The 14,353-nt window shown below is 40.5% G+C and overlaps 2 protein-coding genes across 8 annotated transcripts in view; one reads left to right on the top strand and one right to left on the bottom strand.

Moving 5' to 3' along the window:
• Positions 1–9,201, bottom strand: part of prlra (prolactin receptor a) — a 30,238-nt gene extending 21,037 nt beyond the window's left edge. Inside the window, exons 1-2 of one of the 5 annotated variants that reach the window (XM_061747858.1) lie at positions 8,972–9,201; positions 6,231–6,419 (exon numbers count right to left, since the gene is read on the bottom strand). The gene's annotated coding sequence lies outside the window, so the exon portion shown is untranslated. Of the gene's footprint in view, positions 1–6,230; positions 8,109–8,971 lie in introns of those variants that run through there. The other 4 variants (XM_061747857.1, XM_061747856.1, XM_061747859.1 and 1 more) reach the window with 4 other exon arrangements.
• A 171-nt stretch (positions 9,202–9,372) lies between these two features.
• nedd4l (NEDD4 like E3 ubiquitin protein ligase) overlaps positions 9,373–14,353 on the top strand; it is a 64,290-nt gene continuing 59,309 nt past the window's right edge. For 2 of the 3 annotated variants that reach the window (XM_061747854.1, XM_061747852.1), the window contains exon 1: positions 9,373–9,714. In XM_061747854.1, coding sequence (XP_061603838.1) covers positions 9,670–9,714 — 45 coding nt within the window. In that variant the 5' untranslated portion in view covers positions 9,373–9,669. The remainder of the gene's footprint in view (positions 9,715–14,353) is intronic. The other variant, XM_061747853.1, reaches the window with a different exon arrangement.

Genomic DNA, 14,353 nt, shown 5'->3' with positions numbered 1-14,353 from the left:
TGGAAATTTCTGCCTTCATCGGTAGTACATGAGCAATGACAGAGGCACAGGACATTGACTGCCAGAAGTCACCTTTTTCCGCAGATTGCAATTCTGTATAAAAAGGACTGAGTTAGAATTGGCATTTTCCATCTTCTGAGGTAATATCACAATCATGTAACAAAGGCAGAATGGTGCTTGTGTGTGAATCTCTTTCAACACAGCCTGTAAAAGATATCGGTTTTACACCTTTTTCCATTTCATTGTGTATAAATGGTATTGCCACACAATAGGGCGTGGGGGGGTACTTGGTGTAAAGTCACTTTTACACCGCTTGTAACAAATTCCGTGTTACTGTTTCGTATAAACATCACCAAAATGGAACAAACGATGGTGAAAATGGCATCATCCAGTCTCTAGAGCTTGTGAGTGGGTGTCACTTTTGAGCTGGAGCCTACACTGTTTGACATTCCTGTAAATTCTATAGTTACTTACCACTTACCATAGAGTAAAATACGCCAAAGACAAGTCAGGGATAACCTAACCTAACCTAACCCTAACCCGCTAAATATTTGAAATTCCAAGTTTTCTGGGAAAAGGGGCAAAAGCACTTATTCACAGGACATTTTCTGACCCTTTCATAGTCAAAATAAGCAAAAAAAAAAAAAGTCCAGGCAGACATTTTGAAGCTTAGGTATTCAAGGGATAAGTGTGAATAAAAACATTGATTTAAAAAATATAGTAATTCTCTGTTTATAGTGTGTGGCGTGAAACATTGTTTTATATGCTTCTGTTATAGTAATGTGGTACTCACAGTATGTTTCCATGGGAGGAAGCTCATTGTCGAGGTTAAGAGACAGGAGCCAATGGCCGCTTTCGCATAGCATCAGCTGAATCAGGTAAGCTAATCAACAGCAAACACTGCTCAATACTTGGAATGATTTGCAGCTGGTGGATGAGTACAATGTTACAGTAACTTACTGGCAATTGAGTTGCCAGTAAGTTACTGTAAAAACCCTAGGAAATGTCTAACAGTGTACCTCAGGTGACTTTGGGCGAGAGGTGGGCTACACCCTGGACTGGTCGCCAGCCAATCACAGGGCAACCTTCTGGACAATTTAGAGTCCTCAATTACCCTAACATGCATGTTTTTGGTATGGAGGAGGAAGCCAAAATACCCACAGAAAACTTATGCAAGAACTGAGAGAAAACGCAAACTCCACAGAGTAAGGCTGGAGATGAGATTCAAACCCCAGACCTCGAAACTATGAGGCAGACATTCTAACCACAAAATCTGCCGTGTTGCCCACTGCATTGGAGATAAATAAATGTCTTTAAAAAGGCCTCATCTTTAATAGACAAATGAAAAAACATCCCGGGCCACTTTTTGCGGCAATAGGACAAAGTGCATATTATCGTAATTGAATGAGTGAAATCCTTATTGTAACATCACTGACAGTAAATGTGCTGCAATGGACTTCCTCTAGCCTGCGTAATAAAGGACTAATTCAGCCACACAATAATGACTCAAAAGCTTATATATATACAGTATGCACAGTTCAAAAGCAAGCATTTAGGTTATTTTCTGTGATTTTTGTTGTTGTTGTTTCTACGAAATGCTCGCTTTTTAGACAGGCTGAAGAGAGAACATTGGCAAAGGCTGGGTACAAATGAACAGTGGAGGAAGCTGAATGGGTTTTTCTTTGAGTGATAGTCTTGTAAAGGAGCAGCAGCAGCAGCAGCAGCTCACATAGGTACAATTGAGTGTGGTAATTGTCAGCCTAGGAGTAGCCGTAAAAGCAAAATTACATGTCAATCTCAAATGAAGCCAGTCCTAAGTGATGTCAAAGCAGTAGTCTTATTTTTTTTACAAGAATTTTCAGGAATTATTCACTTTAAAGTCCCATAAAAGAGAATTGATCAAAATCTTGCAAGACACCAGCTTGGTAAGAATCTAAAAGATTAATTTCAGAAGTTTATTTTTTTTTTCTTTGTTTTTTTTTGTGATGCCGCTATAAAGGATGGGCATAATGATCGACTAGTTGATCTGAAAGCAATGGAAGCAAAATGGAGGGCAACCATTAGAGGGGCTCTTGTTTGAGTCTCAACTACTTTGCTGTTTAAAATAGACCCACATGACGTACAGGTAAGTTCATCTATTTGTTATATATATTTTAAAGTTGACACATTATGGAAAATTGACTCAATAGAGTATAGTATACAATATTTGGGTATCTGGAGTGCATGTCCACCCATAAAATGTGTGAAATTAAACAACCAATTCACTCTTTAGTTATCTTCCTATTTCTGAAAATGGGTCTGCAAACAAGCCCTTCTTCTATTGCAGATTTGCTTGCTTTACATAATAACCGGCAGCGCCACGTGTTTCTCCCCCCATCACATCCACAGCTAGGCTGGGTGAAGATCCCAGAGCCACTCTGCGGAAGTGTGGAACATTATCATGCAGAAACATCCATATCCCCAACGGGTGCGAAACCCCAGTGAAAACACTGGGTCACAATTTTTATTTTTGTTATTTTTTTTGCAAGTTGTCTGTGTTTTGTCAACTGATTTAAGACAATTTTGCATCGCTCCAACTACCAGAGACAAATTCCTTGTGTGTTTTTTGGACATACTTGGCAAATAAAGAGGATTCTGATTCTGATTCTGATCCTGATTTTGATTCTGGTTCTGATTCTGAATCCGAAAATTACATTGATCTTGTTCAGGTCAGGTTTTTATGCTAAGATGTTAACAGTTTATTAATCAAATGTTACAAACTTCACTTAAAGTATCTTTAATAGTAGACATTGATAAAAGTAAGTACCTGTAAATTGAAATTTTCATCGTCATTGTTCAAACTTCAGGGCATGCACCGTAACAATAACATAAAAGAAACATGTGGCCATAGTTATAAAAGTTGACCTGAGTGAGCAAAACCAATGTAATATTTGGATTCAGCACATTAAAAGTGTCAGCTAAAAAAAAATACATACATAACACTGGCTGACCAGTGTTATGTAAAAAATTACACTTAATTAATTTATTTTTTTAAACCTGTCCTATTCAGCTACATGGCCTTGCAGAATAGTGGATCTGTATGCCTTTGTGCTGGAACAGTTTTGCTGTGCAACAGGGGAGTTTGACATACTCCCTCTGCTCAATTTGTATTTTATTTTATTTTATTTTTTTTAATTAATCTGATGTCCCCTCCTGGAAGCCGTCACCTTATTGTGGTGGAGGGGTATGTGTGTCCCAATGATCCTAGGAGCTAAGTTGTCTGGGGCTTCACGCCCCTGGTAGGGTCACCCATGGCAAACAGTTCCTAGGTGAGGGACCAGACAAAGCACTGCTCCAAAAACCCCTATGAAGAAAGAAACAAATGGATCTAGGTTTCCCTTGCCCGGACGCGGGTCACCGAGCCCCCCCTCTTGAGCCAGGCCTGGAGGTGGGGCTCGAAGGCGAGCACCTGGTGGCCGGGCCTCCACCCATGGGGCCTGGCCGGGCACAGCCCGAAAGGGTAACGTGGGTCCCCCTTCCCATGGGTTCACCACCTGTGGGAGAGGCCATAGGGATCGGGTGCAGTGCGAGCTGGGTGGTGACCAAAGGCAGGGACCTTGGCGATCCGATCCCCGGCTACAGAAACTGGCTCTAGGGACGTGGAATGTCATCTCTCTGGCAGGAAGGAGCCCCGAGCTGGTGTGTGAGGTCGATAATAACTTTTATGGACAGAATTTCAAGGCACAGCCGAGGCGTAGAGGGGGTCCGGTTTGGTGGCCTCAGTATTGCATCTCTGCTTTTGCAGATGATGTGGTTCCGTTGGCTTCATCAAGCCGTGATCTCTGAACTGGAGCAGTTCGCAGCCGAGTGTGAAGCGGCTGGGATGAGAATCAGCACCTCCAAATCTGAGACATGGTCCTCAGTCGGAAAAGGGGGGCGTGCCCTCTCCAGGTCGGGGACGAGATCCTGCCACAAGTGGAGGAGTTCAAGTATCTTGGGGTCTTGTTCACGAGTGAGGGAAGAATGATGCGGACTTTGTATCGGTCCGTTGTGGTAAAGAAGGAGCTAAGCCGAAAGGCAAAGCTCTCAATTTACCGGTCCATCTACGTTCCTACCCTCACCTATGGTCACGAGCTGTGGGTCGTGACCGAAAGAACAAGATCCCGGATACAAGTGGGCAAAATGAGTTTCCTCCGCTGGGTGTCTGGGCTTTCCCTTCGAGATAGGGTGATAAGCTCGTCATCCGGGAGGATCTCAGAGTAGAGCCGCTGCTCCTCCACATCGAGAGGAGCCAGATGAGGTGGCTGGGGCATCTGATTCGGGCGCCTCCCTGTTGAGGTGTTCCGGGCACGTCCCACCAGGAGGAGACCCCGGGGACGACCCAGGACACGCTGGAGAGACTAAGTCTTTCGGCTGGCCTGGGAATGCCTCGGGATCCCCCCGGAAGAGCTGGATGAAGTGGCTGGGGAGAGGGAAGTCTGGGCGTCCCTGCTAAAGCTACTGGCCCCGTGACCCGACCTCCAATAAGCGGTAGAAAATGGATAGATGGATGGGTGGATGGATTAATCTGATGTTTATTGAAAATGCAGCCGGACAGAAAAGTGTTTTAGGGGACAGAGTGGACAAGCGGACTAGGGGCGAGAACCACAGCAGAACAATAGTGAGACAGTCTAGGTATTTAAACAGGATAGGGGAGGACAGGATGTGGGAAAATGAGCAAGGCAGTTCCACTGTTGAGTGGTGCGGTGGGATTCTTTTTTTAGTGTCTAAACACCTGTAAGAACCTGTGAGTTGATATGTTAGTATAACCTGTGTTGTTATAAGTGATCCCAGCACAAGTAATTATAGTCTATAGTGTTTCTATCGAATTTATTAGTGAATGAACAGACGGCCAGTGATGGAAAGTGAACAAAATGTGATAATGATTATTGTACAATATAGCTAAATGAATAATGAAAAAAGTATATTAAATGAAATTTGACCATACACAAGTGTACTCTTACACTTGCATGACAGTAGCCCGTTTCATGTCACCAAACGGTGAGTTGTTTTTATTATACATACTTTTTTTCTATGACTTCTATGACAATGAAATATTATTTAAAACATTGCCTATACAGTTAAAAAAAAAAAAAAAAAGCCCAAAATACGATTAATTAAATATTCTATGCTATGCTATTGACTATGACCTGCAGTAACAGCGGAAAAGGTGGCAACGGTGTAATCCAGTATTGACTTGATCGGCTTGTTGCTATAACGGCCAACACCTCTCTCACCCTCAACCCGATTGAACCAGACTCAAGCAAACGCCAGCAGACATGCAGATCACGCCCACGGAAATCCCATTACAAGATCTAGTGTCATCTAGTGTAAGACCTTTAAGCATACGTAATGACAATTCAGCTTTTACTAAAGATAATGCTCACTTTTGAATGACACTGTCAGGTAGCTATTCGTTTAACATTGTGTTTGTTATGGTGGTTGTAGTTATTGACATACTGACAGCTGTCCTAATATTTTGGTAACTACATAAGAGTCAACATACTATAAACAACCCTCAGGATGAATGCATTACACTGGCTACAACCCCAACTATAAAAGAGATGAACTATTATTAACTTTTTAAAGGAAGATTTATTTTACACAAAAGCTTAAATGTAGTATTTCCTACAAAAACCCTTCCAGTCAATTTCATTAGATTGTGCAAGTGTAGTCACTAAGGTGTTCTGTGAGTATACTTTCCACTTACATGCGCACACACACACACACACACACACACACACACACACACACACACGTTATTATTTCCTTTGTAAATGTTGTCATATTGCAACAGGTTGCCACACTTGTATCAATTCATTTTAAACTTGCAATTTAAATGTCATATTTGTGTATTATATTTTATTTGTAACATATATTTAGTTAATATTTTTTAGAATATTTCAATCCTGCAATATATTTTATTTGTAATTTATAATAAATAATATGAATATCAATTGAAAATACTTTTTTTTTTTTTTTAAAGATATGTACAGTATACACACTGTAAATACTTTTGTATTACTATCACTCCAAAAAAAGCTTTATAATCAGTTGACAGTACTGTATTGAATTTCAGTGTATAATGTGCTGGTACACAGATGCATGCACACTCTACAGACGGGTACGAAACCACTTGTGAAACGTCTGTCCAGTAGAATACATTTGAAAAATGAATTTAAAAAAATTAAAAAATGTAAAAATTAACTTACCAGCCAGTCAGTGTTTCAGCATGTGTCTGTGTCTGGTCCAAGGGATTCTGCCTGCAGGCGAGGCGGACATTACTGGCATAGCTTTGCGGTTGGTTCAGCCTCGGTGTGGGAGGAAACGTCGCAACATCCCTCCGCCTCCCAGCAAGGAAGGGAGAAGGAGGGGAGGGTGAGTGACCGTCTTGCACAACTCTTTCAGGTCCCACAGGCAGAGCCGAAAAAAAATATTAGTTACATTACATTATTAAAACTGCTGCTAAATGGAAGTAAGGCCACAACAAATAAATGACACTCCTTTTTTAATAGTGGTGAAACACACCTCAAATTGACGCCTCCTTTGTCCCTCTAGAAAATCAAAGGGGTTTCCTCTAGGTCGTGGCATCTGTAAAGGTGGCGTGTATGATGGAGTTCAAAGAAAAACTGCCAGTAGTGTCCAGAAAAATGATGAATTATAAGCCATCATACACCGTATTTATATTATTTCAACTGAGAATTATTATTTAATGCATTTGTACAAATAGAGGACTCCCCCTCAAAAAAAAATGCCTTACCCCTAATAGACACGTCACACTCTCTGTCAATAAATAAATACCAGGGTCCACTTGCTAAATTTGTTAAACGTAGTCCATTTTGGACATAGAATAGAATATTAGAGTACTTCTGTTTTCCCTTAAGGAAAATAGACGCCTTGCCTCACCTCACCTCAAATGGACGACTCCTTTTTTTACTTCATGATACAAATCAAAGGTGGTGCCGCTAGGTGGCATGCAGTGCATTTACTATTAACACAACAGACACTGCCTGGCCTGCAGAGCAGACGTGGCATCTATAAAGCTGACATTTATGGAAGAGGTTAAAGAGAATGTGCCAGTAAAGTAGTAGGAAAAAAATCAATTCAAATACATCTTATTATATTCATATAATTTCAATGAAGAACCCTTATTTCATGCATTTGTACAATAAGAGGACATCACCCCTAAAAATGTCGTGCCCCTAATCGACGCCTGGTACTCTTTGTAAATAAATAAATGCCAATGTCCCCAGAGGAAATTTTTACATGCAGTCCACAAATAATAGCACACATGAAGACATTTAGCCTGCAGCTCAAATGCAAATCCTTATTTGATGCATGAAGGCATGAAGGACCTTTTTCAGTTGAGTAAATGAATGGCACCGTTCACTGAGGAAATGTGTTGCATGTATACAGACACGATTTTAGACACACAATTACTGCAATTAAATCACCCATTTAAATCAATAAATGCTGCATCTCTTTAAAATGCTAAATGGAAAACAAGGTGACATAAATAGGTTTGTCGCAGAGGATGTAGAGAGGATGTGGCATCTGTAAAGCTAACATTTATGGCATACGTCTAAGAAAAACTGCTACTGTCAAACACAAAGTAGAGTGTAGAAAAATAAAGAAAACCATCAGTGACTGATTAAGGCTGTAATACAACATAGACTATATATACTGTAAGCATGTGAGCATATAGCACATCTGTTGATAATGTTTACGTGCAATATTTAAGTTGTTTTCTTTTGCTCCTTTAAAAAAAAAAAAAACTTTGTTTTTTTTGTTGTTTTTTTTTAATACTGTGCGGGAGCTTTTCAACAACTGAGCGATGGGCTTGTGACAATCTCCGCTTCAGATGTGCTTAGAAGCAATGGTGTTATATAATAATGCCATCTGCTCTCCCTGTCCCTGCAAAAGTAAAGAGCAGGGCTGCGCTGGATGCCACTGCAAGGCCCCATCGGTGCCCTGGGTGGATGTCAATAGTTTCCATTCCATTTCCTCACTGTCCCTGTCTGACATGTTTTGTTATGTTAGTAGGTGTTACACGTGTCACAGTATTACAGTGTGAATAAAAATTACAAGACTATGCTTGCTTTTTTATTAATTTTCTTTAAGAAAAAAGGGGGGCTGCCATAATCATAATTTCGTTTTGTACTTGGAGATTTTTATTTTTGTATTTATTTTTGTATTTTTTTCTTCTTTAAAGTGCCAGCTTTGCACAAAAAAAACATCCATATTAACTTCGTGGTGACATGTTGACATCTAGCGGCAAGATTAAGAATGGCCAAAAAAGAGGATGAAAGGTGGATAAAAGCCACAATTACAGTCGCATCATTTCATTCATTAATTTTATTACATGTGTGTATTCATATAAAGTTGTTTTTTTATATAGAAGATATGTAGGATGTAATAATGCACGTTTTATGTAAAAGTGTCTTTAAAAGTACACTGGACAAATTGAGGGCACACTGACAAAGTTTGCCAATCTTGAATGTAATTCTAATTAATATACAAATCGAAAAATTACAGTGAAATAATTAATATTTTTTGTATATCAAATCAAGCAGGAAGAAAAGATACAGATATGATAACAATTTAAGATTAAATGCAGGTAAATACGGATTAAAAATTAAAATAAGAGATTCAAAATATGTAAGATTTATTGACATATAACAGCACAACGGAAGTAGGTGTGAAACTACCCTCCACTTTTTAAGAGACGTATTTACTCACTAATTCAATAACATTTCTATAAGTGTATACATACAAATATTGAACGTGACTGACATGTTCAATCTTTACGCCTAGTATGAAATATAATCCATCCATCCATTTTCTCCACTAGCAAAAAAAAAAAAGACATGATTTTGGCACGTGAGAATGTGATTACCTAATAAATATAAGTACAGTACCACATTAAACGACATAATAAATAATTATGACTTACCCGTATCATTTTGTCATCTTTAACGGCATATGGGGTATGTTGCTTTCCACGCCTACTTGAACTTTTGCCATTTTTCACCCAGGATCCCGTTAGCTGTGACTGGCTAGGTGTTTTAAGCCCCGCCCCCTATTTATCCGCCTCGATGACAGAAATCAGCAAACTCCTCGCCACGTATTCAAATGTATAACAATATATTCCAATATAATGGCTGAGATGTTTTGTGTGTGCGTGTGTGTTAGCGTTAGATACGTTGGGAGACAAAAGTTGGAATGTTCCAGCGCCACACCCCTCTTTACATTAACAGGCCCACTCCGATGGGAAAACGCAAGAACGCCTCCGATTGGTCAATACTACTATCAATGACGCCTACCCGGCATGTGATTGGCCGAGCCGCTTCGATGTCGAGTCTCCCAGCGTTTCGAGACTCGAGAGGAGGGGGAGATCACGCTTGACAAAAGCAATCTTGTATCTGACGGAACCAATTTGGACAGTGTGAACATAAACAACGCCAGGTCGTGTTGCGGAAGCGGAGTGGGATCTTGAAGCTAAACTCAAGAGCGGATTTAAGCACCACGGCGCGACACGAGAAGCGGGGGGAGAGCAAAGAGTGGGACTTAATTGTTGGAGGCTAGCTAGCTAGCGCTGCCTCTCCTTTTATTTATTTTTAAAGCGGCGATTAGCGGGCACCGCCGGGCTATATGGCTACGAATTACGAGCCGATCTACGGGCTGTCAGAAGATGAGGTAAGCCTCGGCCGTTGTGCCGCTCGACGGGCGAGACAGCCGCGCGGATGCTGTCAATGCTAACGCTAGCCGCGGCGGTCCAGCTAAACAGCCATCACCCTGCACATACCATAGTAATGTTCAGCAGCTGGCTTGTTTCCCCCGAAACCCCTGCTCGCTCCCTTTCCTCCTCTTCCGCGTCTATTACTAGAGCACAACATATCAAAATAAATAAAATACATGCAAAGATAAATCAAACAACAGCAAATAAAACCACCGGCCTCTCCTCCACTTGGTATTGTGAAGCCCACACAGATGAGTCCATGTTTACACGGGGGTAGCATCACCACCATTTTGGTAAACAAACACCGAGGAAATACATGACATGTATACATACACATGTCAATTTTAGCCGCATTACAGACTCCTCATAACCCCAATGGGAGCCGTCCCTCTGTTAAATCAACAGTTTAAACCAACGTTTTCAGACAGGTGCTTTACTTTATTTGCCGATCGGAACCATCAGTGCAGCCATCAAACACCGTGAAAACTGAGTACAAATGAACACAATATCAGTTCCAAAATCAAGACAAAGTACAATAAAGCATTAAATCGTCTTTTTTTTTGTAAACACACAGGCATGACCTCGTTCTGCTTGCCAAATAAACTAATCTAACATTCAAGACTTTAGCTCTGTTTCTTCTTTCTGGAGCTTTGGTTTGGTTTTGTCTTCGGATTCAGGACTATGTGTGTTTGCTGTGTAAATGTGTCCAGTGTGCCTTGAAGCTCTTCTTTCCAAAGTCTCAGGGAAAATTCGTATGTTCCTAGGCCCTCACAGCCAATTCTGTGGGAGTGGGACAACGTCTTGGCGGCGTTATGTGATTTAAAAGTTGTGCGACATTTACACTACCCAAAACCCCCATTATGTTATATGTCATTTACACTTCCCCCAAATTTTGCCATATGGCAATCTAAGTGTGCAGCATTTTGTTTTAAACAAATGGCAATAGAATACAAAGCCAAAACACACACACACACACACACTAATTCTGAGGTGTCAAACTCATTTTTGTCACGGCCACATTCTAGTTATGGTTTTCCTCAGAGGGCCACTGACTGTAAAACCATATAAATGTTTAATTGACTCAGCATATTTTTACATGTACACAACAAACTACTTTTTGAACTCAGAAGTCAAGGATAATAGTTTGTGCAAGTTACTGTAAAAAGGGGCTGCAGATTTGAGCAAGAATCATGGAAGTTGGCACACAGTTTGCTTTCACGGGCCACATAAAATGATATGCCGGGTTGGATCTGGACCCCAGGTCTTGAGTCTGACACCTGTGCAGTATATGAACCCTTGACCAATGCTTACGCACCCCCTAACCCGCTTCAATGGCATTTGCCTCGGCAAGCAATTCCTTTTCTTTTGCTTCAACTACCAATTGCAATTTTTCGTTTCGTAACTGGCTTTATTTTCTATAGTCTCTGCTTGATTTCCTCTTTTGCTTGCAATCTTCTTTTACTTTGGATAGCAGTTCTAACTTCCTTTTTAATGATTTCAAGTGGTTCTTTTTACAAAGGATCTTTTGGTATACATCCCCAGCTGCGATTCGATTAGTATGTCACTGATCTTAGTTTTCAGTGTAATCATTTTCTTTGTGTTTCTTTAATGGTAGAAGTTTCCGTGCTTTTGTGTCTTTGGATATTGATCAACTGCAGTTAGATGCCAGTTACTTACGATGTAGGTCTTGTGTGTCAGTGTGTGCAATGTGCCCTGAATGTCTTCTTTCCAAAGACGGCGAGTATTGATGATGCAAGTCTGTAGGTTTCTTTCTTTTCCTTTTTCTGTCCCTTTTCTCTCTCTCTCTGTCGCTCTCTCTCTCAAAGTTTTGTCCCTCGCACCTTTCTGTATTGTGTAACTTTTTTTAGGCACATTTTTCTGTTCAAATTGCTACTGTATTTCTTTATAAATACTGTTTTGTACTATTTTTTTAAACTAAAATATATTCTTCAAATTATTTTATATTATAGTTTTTCAAGTCTTTAGCATGAAACTCAAGCGTCTTTGCATTGTTTATGAATATTATTTCTCCTTTCCTGTCGTAAAGGTTGGTTAGGAGTAACCTTTGCTAAAGGAGGTTTAAAGGTTGCATCGAGGCAGCTTTCCGAAGCATTTTTAGAATTCGAATATCCTTCAAGTACTTCCAGGTCATCTTGCTTGGATAGGGAAGGGAAGCAAAGTTCTTAAGCAAAAAGAAGAATCCGAAGAGGCATTTAAAAGCTGTGTGGCATGGAGTACATGGTATTTACAGTACACTCCCCTCCAATTCTGCTGTATGTCTTACAGCACGTGTCAAACTGGTGGCCCGGGGTTTTCTCCGGGCACTCCGGTTTCCTCCCACATCCCAAAAACATGCATCGTAGGTTGATTGAAGACTCTCAATTGCCCGTAGGTGTGAATGTGTGCCCGAATGGTTGTTTGTTTTTATGTGCCCTGCGATTGGCTGGCGACCAGTTCAGGGTGTGCCCAGCCTCTCGTCCGAAGATAGCTGGGATAGGCTCCAGCAGGCCTGCGACCCTTGTGAGGATAAAGCGGAATAGAAAATGGATGAATGGATATTTACAAGCATTTTTTTAAAATGTTACCAATAGTTGAAAAACATGTTTTTATAGGCTTCTGATTTCAATACTGGTTATTCATCAATGTGTTGTGCAGACTGTAATCACAGTATATGAGGTACTCTTTCATTTATATCGGTCCACGGTCGTAGCGGCCCTCCGAGGGAAGCCATAACTGCGATGTGGCCCGTGACAAAAATGAGTTTGACACCCCTGTCTTCCAGTGTCTGCGAGGCTCTGTGCTGGTTACAGCAACACTTTCTCCTTAAATGCCACTGTAAATGTCAGCTTTACGGATGCCACTTCTGGCAGTATGAATTGTGTAGCGATGTCTACCATGACACACAGTAGTATCTCAGTTCCAACACTGTAGTATATATCCTATTTCTTCATATAGTGGCTTGGCAGTGTTTGTTTTACTCAACTGCAGAGAGCACCAGGCATCTATGAGGGATAAAAAGTGGTCTTTTATGTGAAACATACATTTTTTTTAACAATACGAAATATTAGCTACTTTCTCTTTAAACTGTCCCGTACAGAGGTCAGCTTTACAGATGCCACCTCCCCTCCGCAGGTGACATGGAAAGAAGCCAGAAAAATAACATTTACATGTGAAAGGGGTTAGGTAAAAAAAAGGTTATTATTGCCCCCTTTTTTAAATTTTTTTTAATCCCGTAATTAATCAAATAATGCATCTATTTGTGATGTTTATGTTTTTGAGGTAATTCTGGAACGGTATCTATTGTGAGAAAATATGATATGAACTCGCTGGCCATAGCCAAACAGGAGATGGCAAAGATGCACAGTGTTATTTGAGGGTATTAATGTAACCAGCGTATAGTATGCTTTATGTGATATTCCGCTGGATTTTGAAAGCATTTTAAATATCTAGCAGGACTCAATAGTTTAAGTCGTATTTTACAAGCTCAGCGTCGACCTTCTTCTGTCAGTCATTATGAGAAAGTAACAGGAGTTAGGCGTGCCATTCATTCCACTGCGTAGTGAACTCTGGCCAGGCTTGGCTCGTCTTCAGTCATCCACGTCTTCAGTCATCCACTGCGCTGTAACCACAACATGACAAATTGTCACTTGACCCTGGAGGCTGTAAAATCATTCCCCGTCGTTTCAGTAACGTGACACTGGTCACAAGTAAAAGCTGCATCGATTTTTGTCAGTTTGGTTACAACTGTGTCAAAGCGCCTTTTAAGAGGAAAAATTGCAAAACATTTTTCAATATATTAGCTGTAAGACAAGGCTGTAACAGATAGAAAAATACATTTGTCTACGTATATAATAACTGGGTCACTGATGGTGTAGTGGTACAGTTCAAGGTGTAGTCCGCCTTTCGCCCGAAGTCAGCTGGGATAGGCTCCAGCGACCCTAACCATGACAAGCGGTGTTGGAAATGGATGGATATAATAACTGAATGATAATATAGAAATTAATAGCATTACCAAACAGAACATATTAGGCAAGAGACAAGAAACGTAACTGCCCCACACTCAAGCAACACACCTAGTCCGTAAACAAAAACAGTGCAGCTCAAGCTTCTTGCTAGCAGCCGTCATGGCTAACAATATTTTGCCAAACTGGTTAACTCGTCATGCAAATGTAAGTATCAATATAGCGCAAAAACAAAAAGCGCGGTACAAATGACACTTCTAATGGCATCTAGACAGCCTGTCAGGGGCTCTTTAGAGTTTAGATGGAGCCAAACCAATGACAATAATGGCATATTATTCGGGTTTTTATGGCGTAGGCCAAATAATAATTCACATCATTCAAACGGTGACTGTTGCCATTGTGTGCATCATTTCTTTCTTAAAAAGAACACAATCTTTCGATGTTGCACTTTCCTAAAAATATAATATTTAAACTGTTGTTCCTGTTGACACAAAAGATAAACATTTGGTTTTGCATTTTGTTCTCTTACTATATACCCAATGTGAACTACTGAACTGTCAAGCCATTATACTGTAACACATTTTTGATTATTCACCGTAGTGATTCATGTGGTTTTACTATTATAACCGACCCC

Source organism: Phyllopteryx taeniolatus, chromosome 15 (genome assembly GCF_024500385.1).
Source record: "Phyllopteryx taeniolatus isolate TA_2022b chromosome 15, UOR_Ptae_1.2, whole genome shotgun sequence".
Lineage (NCBI taxonomy): Eukaryota > Metazoa > Chordata > Actinopteri > Syngnathiformes > Syngnathidae > Phyllopteryx > Phyllopteryx taeniolatus.
Note: the sequence above shows the minus strand (reverse complement) of the source record. Positions and strands in the feature narration are given on the sequence as shown.